The following is a 13,741-nucleotide window of genomic DNA, read 5'->3' on the forward strand; positions in this document are numbered from 1 at the left end:
TTGTTGGGTAACAGCAAAAATCCATGATCACTACTTGAAGCATCAGGTCATAAGCTTCTACTTTCATTTCTTTTCTTCGTTTTGACTCAAATTATTGTAATGCACAGTGGTTTCGTGAACTGCAGCGTTAAGATCTGTGGAGCAACATTTGAACTTGGACAAGCTTCTGGGCACCAACTGTGGTAATCAAGAGCTATATATATATATATATATATATATATATATATATATATATATATATATATATATGCAGTTAGTTATTATTTGAATTCGAGTCTGTCAAGATTGTTTTACTTTCTGGCCATCAAGCCCAACCCTGTTATCTGCTATTCAAGGAACAAAATCACGCATTTCTGGAGCGGCTATGAAATTATGTTTGGTACAGCTTAATCAACTGCAAATACAGCTTACGAGCACTATCAGAAAATTACCTGCTTGATTAATAAAGAGTGTATTACAACATTTAAAACTCCATTTTGCAGACCTGGTGATGGAGCAGGCCTTAACATTTCTTTCTGATTTAAGTTAATGCTCTATCCTAATGGGTTTGATGATACTTGAAATAATCTAAATTGCAAGTAACTCTCTTATTCAACAGTGGATAATGAAACTCGAAAAGGGCTTGACAAGTTTCTAGAGGTTGCCAGTGATGAACCAGAAAGTGTTCACTACAAGGTTTGTGCTGGTTAATTATTTGACCTGGACAGATTTGTCTTCTTCAATTGGATTTCATATGAGCTATTTAAAAAAAAGATGTTACATCCCACGGGAAAGAGCAAAATGCAAACTTAATTAAGAGATTTCTTCTATGTCCGTGGGATATTCATGTAAACAATTTATGAGCATGTATGTTGTATAAAACAACTGTACCAGCATGCCTTTTACTATTTGGATGAACATCTTGTTATTATGATATCTATTTTCCATTGTTAAGAGAGGAGAAAAGAAGAAAGAAAGAAAATACTATTCATCAATCTCTTCCTAAAGAAACTGGTTTGAGTATGATGGTCTTACACACACAAAAAGCCTCGTCTCTGAAGAAGAGGAGAGCGACCTCACTTGCTTCTGACCAAACTTATATGTGTGTGTAATGATCAGCTCTACGAAGCTCCCATTGCACTCTGGAAGCTTGTAGCATTGGTCCTGATAAACCCCAATTTATTGCTCCCTCTGTACTAACAATACCTATTCCTTCAACTCTTATATATATATATATATAAACACACACACACACACACATTGCGTCCAAAGCTTGAGTTCTTTGTTGTCCATTTGAAGCACTTGGATGGCCATATTGAAGAGGTTACACATTCTCTCTATGTTCTGCTTGGCCCAAGTCTCACAATTCTTGCTGTTTCATGTCTTTCGAATATGTACTAAAGCAGGTTCCTTATTTCTGTCTACCAGCGAACGAGTTAGCTGATGCTATTGCTCCATCTTGCTAGAGGTAATTTACCTGTCTTAAGATACAGTGTTATTGGACATTGAAGTATATAAAACAATATAGAGACAAAGAAAACAGGACAACTATAATAATTGTGGTTATTGTGACTGCAAGCATAATTTTTTATTAATGAAATCACTCTTTTATAGAAGAGTTTTAATAACAAACTATAGAAAAATAATGACGAAATCTTAACAAACAAAGAGCTATTCTATAACAGCTTTATTTGTAACAAACATGCTAAGATAATGGAAAGCTAATCTTGACTAAAACTTCTCAGTCTTCTTAGCATCGAAGACCTCTTCTTCAGCAGCAAATGAGGCAACTGTCAACACTCCTCCTTGCATCTTTTGCTGCAGACACCTATCTTGTTTCTTAATATTTCAAACCTTGTTTTTGACAATGGCTTGGTTAAAATGTCAGCAAGCTGGTCTTCTGTCCTGCAATAAATAAGTTGTATCTCTTAATTTTTCTGAACCTCTCTCAGAAAATAATACTTGAGCTTGAAATGCTTTGTTTTGCCATGGAAGATTGGATTGTTGGATATTGCAATTGCCGCCTGATTATCAACAATGACCCTAGTAGCTTTCTTCTGCTCCATGTCCAAATCTGCTAAGATTTTTCTCAGCCATAGAACTTGATTTGCAGCTGCTGTAGCTGCAACATACTCTGTCTCTGCTGTTGATTGAGCAATTACCTCTTGTTTTTTTGAACACTAGGAGAAAATTCCTGATCCAAAACTGAAACAATATCCAGAGGTGCTCTTCATGTCATCACAACTGCCAGCCCAATCACTGTCTGCATATCCTTGGAGATCAAAATTTTCAATACAACTAAACTGAATGCCATAGCTTAGTGTACCTTTGATATATCTCACAACTCTTTTCGCAGCCTTGAAGTGAACTTCACTTGCATAATGCATAAACCTTGATAACAAGCTTACAGCATGCATGATATCAGGTCTTGTAGCTGTGAGGTACATCAGACATCCAATCAAGCTTCTGTAAATTGCTTCATCAACTTTATCAGCTCCATCATCTTTACAGAATTTTTCTTTCACGTTCATGGGAGTAGTCATTGATTTACATTCTTCCATTTTGAATTTCTTCAAAATCTCTTTGGCATATTTCTGTTGACAAATAAAAATTCAATGCTGGTTTTGTTGCACTTCCATTCCAAGAAAATAAGATATTTCACCAAGATCTGTCATTTCAAAAACCTTCATCATTTCTGCTTTGAATTTGTTTATCATGCTTGGATTGTTTCCTGTAACAAAAAGATCATCCACATAAAGTGAAACCACAATGTAATCAGAATTTGAATTTCTGATGTATAAGGTTGATTTACTCAAACTTGACTTAAAGTCAAGTTTGAGTAAATGTTCATCAATCCTGCTATACCAGGCCCTTGGAGCTTGTTTCAGTCCATATAAAGCTTTCTTCAATAAGTAAACCTTTCCTTCTTTTCCTCTTACAACAAATCCCTTTGGCTGTTCAACGAAAATCTCCTCCTGCAGATAGCCATTCAAGAATGCAGATTTCACATCAAGTTGAAAGATTTTCCAACCTTTTTGAGCTGCAACTGCTAGTAGAATTCTTATGGTATCCAGGCGTGCAACTGGTGCAAATGTCTCTGAAAAATCAACACCAAAAATCTGTGCATAGCCTTTGACCACCAATCTAGCTTTGTGTTTGTTGATAGTGCCATCAGCATTCAATTTTGTTCTGTAAACCCATTTTACTCCAATAGGTTTTTTGTGCTCTGGCATGTCCACCAATTCCCACGTTTGATTCTTCTCAATCATCCTCAACTCTTCATTCATTGCATCAATCCATTTTGGATCATTTTTTGCTTCTTCGAATTCTGCAGGTTCTAACACAGCTACATTGTAGCTTTGATAAATATCTGTAAGCAACTTAGTTCCTCTAACTGGTGCTTCATCAATATCATCAACATCCTGCACAATCTCCATACCTGCACTTGCATCTTTGAAGTTCCACTTTTCAGTTTCAATGAATTTGATGTCTCTGCTCACTATCACCTTTTCTGTTTGAGGTTGAAAAACTCTGTAGCCTTTTGTAACATTGCTGTAGTCGACAAAGATGCCAGCTTCAGCCTTTCTATCAAGTTTATCTCTTCTTACCTGAGGAACATAGGTGAAACATAAGCAACCAAAAATCTTTAAATTTTGGAGTGAAGGTTTGTAACCATGCCAAGCTTCATATGGAGTCTTGTTTTGTAATGCTCTTGTAGACAGCCTATTCAACAAGAACACAGTAGTGTTCACAGCCTCTGCCCAAAACTTCTTGGGTAAATCTTTCTCAAATAACAAACACCTTGCCATCTCCATGATTGTTCTGTTTTTTCGTTCACTTACACCGTTTTGCTGAGGAGTGTAAGGTGTAGTATATTGATGTTCAATCCCTGCATCATGACAAAACTTGGCAAACTTGTTTGATGTGTATTCGGTGCCATTATCAGATCTTACAACCTGAATTCTGTGACCACTTTGATTTTCAATCCAGTTTTTAAACCTCATAAAAACACTTGCTACCTCAGTTTTAAACTTTAGGAAATAGACCCAGCACATTCTTGTATAATCGTCAATGAAAGCAATATAATACCTGCTTCCATTCAGTGATATTGTTTTTAGAGGTCCAGCAACATCAGTATGAATAAGCTGAAGCTTTTTCGTTGCTCTCCAGGCCTTGTTATGAGGAAATGGAAGTCTATTCTGTTTGCCATATTGACAAGAAAAACAGATTGTGATTTCTTCTTCCAGCTTTGGCATTCCCTGCACCATTTTCTTTTTCTGCATCTGCATCAATGTTTCTTGATTAAAATGCCCCAGCCTCTTATGCCACAATTCTGACTGATTTGCTGTGCTTAGATAAGCAGCTGACTCCTCTTCCATCCAGTCTAGTGAAAAACTTTTTCCTTTCATCTTTACAGTGAATATTTCTAATCCAGCAGGATCAGAAATTGAGCAAAGTTTGTCTTTGAACACAAATGAGTATCCTTTTTCAAGAAGCTGACCAACACTCAATAGATTCTGATCAATTTCAGGGACAAAAAGAACATCTGAAATGAGTTTTATACCTGAATTTCCTTCAATAGCAACTGTTCCTTTTCCTTTGACAGGAATATATTCACCATTTCCAATTCTGACTTTAGAAACACTGGATTTGTCAAGTTGCTTGAATAGATTTTCATCATTTGTCATGTGGTTTGTGCAACCACTATCTATCAGCCAGCAATCACTTGAATGTTTGCTAGCAAAACAAGTAGCCACAAACAGTTGCTCCTCCTGTTGTTGATCTGCAACCTGAGCTTCATCTTTTTGCAGGTTAGTTTTGCTTTTGCAAATCTTCTCCATATGTCCCAGTTGATTACACTTTCTGCATTTAATATCAGGTCTTCACCAGCAATATTTCTGTAAGTGATTTGTTTTCTTACAGTGTTGACAGGGAGGAAAGTTTCCAAATCTTTTGCTGCTATCTGCTCCATTGTATTTGTTGATCTTCTTTTTGCCTTTGTCTCCTTTCTGAACATGCATTTTGGCTTGAAAAGCTCCTTCCATGGACTCCTCTTGCCGTATTATTCTTCTTTGTTCTTGTGCCTGTAAAGCATTGAGCAATTCTGCCAAAGATATTTTTGACAGATCTTTAGATTCTTCTAAGGAAGAAATTTTTTATTCAAACCTTTCAGGTAAAGTTACCAGAATTTTTTCAACAACTCTTTTATCAGGAAGATCTTCTCCTAATAGTCTTACTTTGTTGACTATGAAAAGTAATCTATTAGAAAAATCTCTGATTGTTTCTGTTTCTTTCATCTTCTGCATCTCAAACTCCCTTCTCAAATTCAATATCTGCATCTGAATTATTCTCTCATTACCATGGAATTCTTCTTGAAGATAATTCCATATTTGCTCGGCTGTATCAAGTGCAATTATTCTGGGGAATATTGCTTCTGAAACTGCAGAGTAGAGACATGTTTTTGCTTTGAACTTTCTTGCTTTTTCCTCACGATGGTTTCTGATTTGAGCAATAGTAGGATCAGCAGGTAGTGGTTGGGATTCATGTTCCTGTTCTATTGCATCCCAGAAATCACAGGCCTGCAAGTAAGTTTTCATTCTTGCAGCCCACATTTGATAGTTTTCACCAGTAAATACTGGTGGTGATGCAAGAGAATACATATTTGATGCCATTGAAAAAAAAAAGAGAAGAGGCTTTGGTGTTTGTATGTTTGGTGAAAAGGTTTCTCACAGGTTACTCTCTTCACTCAAGCTTGGTCCCGTAAGATTAATATAGCTCTGATACCAATTTGAAGTATATAAAACAATATAGAGACAAAGAAAACAGGACAGCTATAATAATTATGGTTATTGTGACTGCAAGCATAATTTTTTATTAATGAAATCACTCTTTTATAGAAGAGTTTTGATAACAAACTATAGAAAAATAATGACAAAATCTTAACAAACAAAGAGCTGTTCTATAACAGCTTTATTTTTAACAAACATGCTAAGATAATGGAAAGCTAATCTTAACTAAAACTTCTCAGTCTTCTTAGCATCGAAGACCTCTTCTTCAGCAGCAAATGAGGCAACTGTCAACGGACATACTTGATAAATTGACAGGAGCAAATGAACAAAATTTCATATCATTGGTTTTTCGGGAGAAAAAATAAATCCGTATGCACAAGTTGATGGAAATGTATAAGATGACAGTGATTGCCTTTACTATTTGTCCAATTTCTTCTCTCTCCATTAACAGGATTAAATACATTCTCTCTTCATGAGGTCTGAAAGTGGAAAATGCAAAATACATGCTTGCAAATTGCTCACGCATACACGCATCCAGGACTATGTATAGCTGCAATTTTTCGTGGGATATAATTGCTATATTAGAACTTGCTGGCAGTGGTTAATTAACGTCTACTATAAGATTCAGAACCAGTAGGAATGGGCTATTGATGGAACAAGAAGGGATATAAGATGGTGGCCACCCCATGTGTTTTTCTTTCTCGATAACTGTGCTGTCTAAGAATGAGGTTACAGGACTGTGAGAACCCTATAAATTCTAGTGGAATTGGACAGTAATATAGCTGTGGTTTTTAATGTTGTAGTCTAGAAGTAGTACAATTTCCAAACTGTCAAATCTTTGCTTCTCTAGCTTAAAACATGTTGACAAAAGGTTGCTGGAGATAGTGCATCTCCTCTTGGAAGATCGAAATTGACTTTGAAAAGTTTTTTTCATCAAGAGTTTGTGGTGGTGAGGAAATTTCAGATGGGCCATTGAGTTACTTTTGCACACGTGAATCTACAGCATGGGTACTCATATGGGTTGTTCTCACTTTCACTTTTCACTTTGTACTTTTTCTCTAATATTTTGGTATACTTCTTTGTAATGTTTTAAGGGATACTGTTCTAGCAAAACCTGAGGTGACTATGTTTTGGCTGCACATGGCTGTTGGTCTTGCCGGACTACATTAGCAACTTGGCTGCGAGGTGTTCGGTTCTCTCCTTGATTATAAAGTCAACAAGGTAGTGGTTCTGGTATTGGTGCTGTGGTGCAATATTTTTCTTATTTCGGCAGCATGAAGGTCGTTTACACATAAATTTCTCCATGCAAGTTCATAAGAAACTTAGGCTTCTAATCATCCCTAAATCACATGTCCCTCCTCGACTCTCGTGTCTTTAACGAATAGTTCTGGGCTTGAAAGAGGGAGTTGGTGGATGGTGCTTGGCATATTAAATTAGGATTCAGAAGCATTTAACATAGATGAATCTTCCTCCAAAAGGAAATTTGAGCCAGTACGGAGGCAAGAATCACATGGCATTGCATACAGTGATTTGCAGTTTCATCAATTGGTTAAAATTTGCAATCATGTTCTTTCCCATTTTCGATTAGAACAACATCTGCATTTCCTCACTGTTCTCATTGTGGGCTCTCTCAATCCATGTGCAAGGCTCTTTCTTTCCTGTGCAAACTGTTCAGGGGCAGGACAATTCTGAAGAGATTTTGCAATTTGTGATGTTGCTGGTTGGATGGACCTGGGCCCACATTATTTATTGGGCTGTGGTGGACCAAGACCGGAGATATAGCCCATCAGCTGTAATAATTTCCATGAGTGGACCAGAGAGAGGAGAGTACTTGAAAGAATTGTCGTTTCCATTTGACTTGGATTATTAAAATACACTGTGATACAAAAGAATTCCTCTGAACCAGGGGAAAAAAATAAAATAAAAAAGTTCATTACACCAGTAAGCCTCATCTTCCTTCGTACAAAAAAAAAAAAAAAGCCCAATTATTTGCAGATCTTGGGTTTTCTTGAGGAGAGGGCTACAGCTATGTTCATTGTTCTTGTGCTCTACATTGTTTTCTGCACAAACTGATCTCACTTCTTTCTGACAAGTCCCTGGACTACGGAAATGAACAGACGGAAAAATCTTGTGACTTCAGAAATGTGAAATGCATCTCCTATGGCGAGCTGCCACGGTTATCTTTTTTTGCTTGGTTTCCTCTTTCCAGCTCTTGGCAATGTCAAATGCTACGCTAATAGCATCTAGAGATGCACCAGAGAGACCTCTCTTTGTGAAGCCGACTGCATAAAGCCCGGCATTGCCTTTCCATCCATTAGGGAACTGATTTTTGGGAATCCCATCTTCGGAAAAGAACTCATTCTCCTGAGAAGCACAGATAGTCCAAATATATCAGGTTAGCCCATTGATCTTTCCCAAGTAGAAGAAAAAATAACTCCTCAAGTTACATAGATCATATTGTCTTTGTGCAGAGGCAATGTCTGAAATTTAATTTTCCCCGCAAGGAATCATGGTAACGAACAAAGGGTCAAAGAAACAGAACCCCATTACCTGAGAGAGATACCCAAAAAAGGGGAAAAAACAGAGTATCAGAAGCAGCAGCAACCTGACATGCTCTGATTCATTTGACATTTCTAATTCATTAATGCCTCCTGTTTATGTCTGTCACGGGTAAAAACATCTAGGCCACATTTTTTTTATAACAAGAGAGAAAACTTGTCAACTACAATTATTTTTATCAGATTCTGGTCTATGTATAAGACAAAAAAATATACCTCTGAAAAAACCAGCAATCGGACCACGGTTTTCTAAAATTTCTGAAACACAGATGTCTTTGATCAACAACAAAGACACACATGAAAAAACAATTGCAACTTCCATAACTGTCGTATAATAAATCCTAAAAAGCAAACCATTTCCTCACCTTTAGCCATGAAGGTACATTGCTGCGATACCCAGTTGCCAGAATTACAGAATCGATTTGAAGAATTTCACCATTAACTAGCTCAGCTTTGCCACTAGAGAATCTCTTTATTCCAGGGACAACCTTGATCTTACCAGATCTTATTTTTTCTAGTGCACCAATGTCCAACACTGGGGTTTTTCCTTGAGTATTCTTGAGCTGTAAAGGTCCTAAACATGGCCTTGTCAGACCATATTTTTCAAGATTTCCGAGAATTAGCCAGGCAAAAAGTAATAATATCTTATCGACCATCCAAAGTGGCAGCCATTTCATCATTGTTACTGCCAACTCAAACGTTGATCTCCCAAGAATTTCCCTAGGCAAGACATGAACCTGTAGAGTATTATAGTAATTAATTAAGAACTAATTATCGTTTGAGCATGTATAAGCTTAAGGTTTTATTATGATCAGGATAGCAAATTCTGTAAGACATGCTTACTCACCGAGCTGCGAACAACCATTGATGGGCTTGCGTTATGGTTGCATAGATCAAGAGAGACCTCCATGCCTGAATTGCCGCAGCCAACAACTAGTACACGCTCTCCGCGATAACTTTCACCGGATTTGTAGTCACAAGCATGCATAACATGGCCACCAAAGTCCTGCAAGCCTTCAAACTCTGGCAAGAATTTCTCTGCATTCTCACCGGTGGCCACCACAAGCCATCTGCAGATGTACTCGACCTCACTAGGATTTGAACTGCTTGTTGAAACGGTCTTAACTCTCCATAAACCAAAAGTCTCATCATACTTCGCAGACTGCACAGTCTCATTGAAATGTGGATTTATATTGAAGTGCTTGGCATAAGATTCAAGATAGTTGATGAACTGATACTTTGTGGGATATTCAGGGAAGTCCTCTGGGAATGGGAAGCTCGGTAGTTGACAGAATTGCTTAGGGATGTGAAGCTTAAGGCGATCATAGGTGCGGTTCTGCCAAAGTGAGGCAATGCAGTTTGCTCGTTCAAGCATAACGAATGGCACCCCTTGTCCTCTAAGACCAGAACCAACAGCTAGACCTGAAGGGCCAGCCCCAACTATGACAGGTCCGTTCACCCATATACATCGCCGAGCAAAGAAGTCATGATCAGGACCAGAAGTTTGAAACATGTTTGGTGTATTAAGACAAGTGTTATCCATTAAGAAGTACGTATGTTTGCTTTTTAAAATGGCAAAAAGGGATTAAAAGAAGAGGACAAGTCTTTGAACAAAATGAAGTTTCCAAAGTGGGAAATAGAAGATTAGAGAGAGGGGAGAAAGAATGATGGAGATGTTGTCTTCCAAATCAAGAAACTTGTTTGATGTTTTGTGGAAAGACGGATAGGACAAATTAAGAGGAGCGGAGAGAAGAGTAGAATGGAATTTTGTTTGAAGTGATGTGTGTGGAGGGGGGAAGAGGGATTAAATAGGGAAGGGTCATCATGGCCATGAGAGTGGCGGCATGTGCTTGGGATTGGAAAACGATGCTATGAAAGCATCTTGCGGCCTCCTTTTGTTTATATTAACCTTGTTTCTCTTGCATATTTTGTAATGCCGCTTACATCTATTTCAATTTTCAATGTCCGATAATAATATGCGGTGGAGAGTTTTTTTAAATTAAAAACATATTAAAATAATATATATTTTTATATTAACAAATTAAAATCTCTCAAAAAAAATCTAAAATGCATCTCTTCAATAATTTTTTAAACAAAAACTAGTTTAAGAATACTTTAAAAAACAAATGCAATCAAGAAACAAACACTCTCTTGACATGATTTCCTTCTCGTGCTCACAAAAACTCGCGTTCGAATCTCGTTGTAAGTCAAATTTGACTATCTTTCTTAAAGTGTTTATATATAAATTAATGGTATATATCTATGTGTCTAGTATACAATGTGAAATATGGATGCTCTAATAGCTAGTTTGGAAGTATGGTTCTTATTATTTTTTAAATAATTTTTTGTGCCGAAATGTATCAAACTGATATTTTTTTATTTTAAAAAAATTATTTTTAAAATCACCACGTTAAAATGATTCAAAACATACAAAAAAAAATTTTTAATTTTTTTTAAAAAATTAAAATATTTTAAAAACACGATTCCAAGCAGAAGATAAAGCAAAGCAAAGCAAATTGGAAGAGCAACGTACGTAGCATTTGAGAGGTTAATTAATTTAGAACCAATATGATCCGTAGCCCTAGAAGAAATGGGTCTTCTTTGGTCGAGCTCTTAAGTTCTCTTTGCAGTTAGTTCATTCTTGAGTGGTCAATTATGAACACATTAAATACACCATGAGCATGGCTGCATGCTTGGCTATTTTCATAAATTCCTTCTTCCAGAACAAGGTCTTTATTCAACTTAGTCTACTGGCTAGAAATCAATTCTCCCCAGGTACGTCCACACATTCCAGAAATCTACCTGTTGGTTCAAATATCTACCATTATTTCATCAAAATTCAAAGGAGAATGCGACTGTGGTCTGCAAGACAGTTGTATTTAATGTGTGGAAATAGACCGAGACTGCCTGGCCAGTCGTTTAATTTTGAAAGATGACTGATTTTATAGCTTCTTGTAAGTGCAAGCTATTCTTTTAAGAGTTAGGGTCGACTTTTATTTCCTATAATCTAAAACGTGTGGGAAAAATATTATATAAGTTCACATTGTGTAAGTCCACAATATTTTTCTTTTCTATCCCCCCCCCCTCCCCTCCCCTCCCCTCTCTCTCTCTATATATATATATATAAATAATAATAATAATAATAATAATAATAATTTATTACCTTTACCTATAATTTAAACAGTGTTGAAAAACATTTTGCAAGTTTACAGTTTTTTTCTCATTTTCCCCTTATATATCTATATAATAATTTATTACTAAATAAACTAAAACGTATGGGATGAATACTATGCAGTTACACTGTTTATTTTTTTTTTTAAGGTTTGCTATAAATTTAAGGGGAAAAAAATATTGAACACGGTTGAATTTATGGTCCGAGTTAAGAGTTTTTTTTTTTAAAAAATTGAACATAAATTTAAGGAAAAAAAGATTAAACCCGATTGAGTTCATGGTTTAAATCACGAGTTTAATGAGTTAAGCCACAACAATTGGACAATTATTCTTTTCTGATATTGTTTTGTTTTACTGGTATCTTTTTTTAAATAATTTGTAAATTTATGTTTCAATTAATTTCACTCATGTATTGTTTTTGCTTCTTTAACCTTTTTTGGATAGAGCTTATTTTTTTATGGTGTTGTGCGTATTTAATGTTTTTTATTAAAAAGTTGAATATAAATTTAAGAGAAAGAAATTGTTAAACCAAATTGAGTTCATGGTCCGGATCACGGGTTTTTTTTTTTTTTTTTGTTAAAGGTTGAATATAAATTTAAGAAAAAAAATATTAAACCCGATTGAGTTCATGGTTCGGGTCCTGAGTTTAATGAGTTAAGCCACAATAACCAAACAAATTTTTTTATGATATTGCTTTTTTTTTATTGGTATATTTTTATATATCCTTTTCAAATAATTTTTAAATTTATGTTTCAATTAATATCCCTCATTTGTGGTTTTGTTTTGCTTATTTAACTTTTTTTGGAAAGAGATTGTTTTTTTATGGTGTTGTTCGTATTTAATTTTTGAAAAACTTATTCCGATTCATCAATAATTTTTTTAATCTTTTTGTATACAAGAACTTTATTTTACAAAAAATAAAAATATTTATTTTCATATAATATTTCTAATATATGCAACCTTGCATAATAATATGTTTTTCACTTTTATTTTATTTAATCGATTTAATATGTATGTTTTATTTTTAATATCATTTGATTGAATAAAAAGATTAATTTTAACAAATAAATTCAAAAAATACAATAGGGTAAATGTTCCGTTTATTAACACATTTGAATTTTCTAATTTTATTTTTAGTTCTCGTTAATATATTTTTTTCTGATTATTAATTTATATATATAGTTGTCAATTTATTTGATTACATGTATGCATGAGCTTTTCAATTTACACTTTAAATTTTTTTATGTAAAATATTGCATCGAAAAAGCATGCATGTACAATTGTTTTGGCTTCAAAAACTCTATTATTAATAGAAAAGGTACTATCAATTAGGATGCAAAGACTTAACTGAGAAGTTTCTACCAGAATTACATGGTCATATGATTTTGTCATCTTTTCCTTGCCAAATTATCATTGGCTCCAACATTGAGAGTAATTGATGATATTGATGCTTTTCATAAGATAAGAGGTTCCTGTGTCAAACCAAATATCATTGTCAATGATCATTCACTCATTGATCCATCTCATGAACCAAACCATTTTGAATAGCAGAAACTTTGTAAAGCCTAAGAAAAATGATATGCAAAGCATTCGATCATATCCACGCATCAAACCAAAAGAGAATGGAGGATCGTCGCTAATTATAAATTTAATATTTTGACACAATGCTGAGCTGATAACACTGTTTGAATCCAAAATTGATAAAATATCTTTTCAAAATGAGAAAATATAACAATGCAATTTTAGGACTCTATGAAAGTTAGGGAGTAAAAATAGATTGTTAGTTGTTTTCATAAAACATGACCCGACAAACTTAATCTCTGTATCCATTTGAAAAGCATGAATATAGTTTCAGACATTAAAAAACTTTTGTTTTCTAACTTTCACCACAATACGCCTCTGCACTTCCGTAGAACTTTTATGTATTATATGTAATACATTTTTTTTAACAAGAATTTCTATAAATCTTAAACAACACCATACGGGTTACCCTCTCTCTAAATCCCCACCCATCACTTTCAGAATTTGAACCTTCTATCCTTCAAGGAAATCCTAGTTAGGTCTTAGGCACTGAAGCATAGACGGAAGCCCGAGACTCAATAGCCATCATTTACGTTTTTTTTTTTTTTGTCACGGACAAGTTATCAAAGACTCCGTGATAATTTTTACATTGTAGCCCTCGCAGCCTGCCTAATTCTTGTCCTGACAGAGATGGATCATTAAAACTGTGGACTGTGGTGCTCA

General features: G+C 35.1%; 1 protein-coding gene across 1 annotated transcript; it reads right to left on the reverse strand.

The window, feature by feature from the left end:
* Positions 1 to 7,595: 7,595 nt before the first annotated feature.
* On the reverse strand, positions 7,596 to 10,113 carry LOC133705947 (probable indole-3-pyruvate monooxygenase YUCCA3). Its single transcript, XM_062131405.1, has 3 exons — positions 9,174 to 10,113; positions 8,692 to 9,063; positions 7,596 to 8,132 (listed from the first exon to the last, which is right to left on the reverse strand). The coding sequence occupies exons 1-3, from the start codon at positions 9,867 to 9,869 to the stop codon at positions 7,905 to 7,907; spliced, it is 1,296 nt and encodes a 431-aa protein (XP_061987389.1). The 5' UTR covers positions 9,870 to 10,113; the 3' UTR covers positions 7,596 to 7,904.
* Positions 10,114 to 13,741: the final 3,628 nt, after the last annotated feature.

The sequence above is a fragment of the Populus nigra genome, chromosome 10 (genome assembly GCF_951802175.1).
Source record: "Populus nigra chromosome 10, ddPopNigr1.1, whole genome shotgun sequence".
NCBI lineage: Eukaryota > Viridiplantae > Streptophyta > Magnoliopsida > Malpighiales > Salicaceae > Populus > Populus nigra.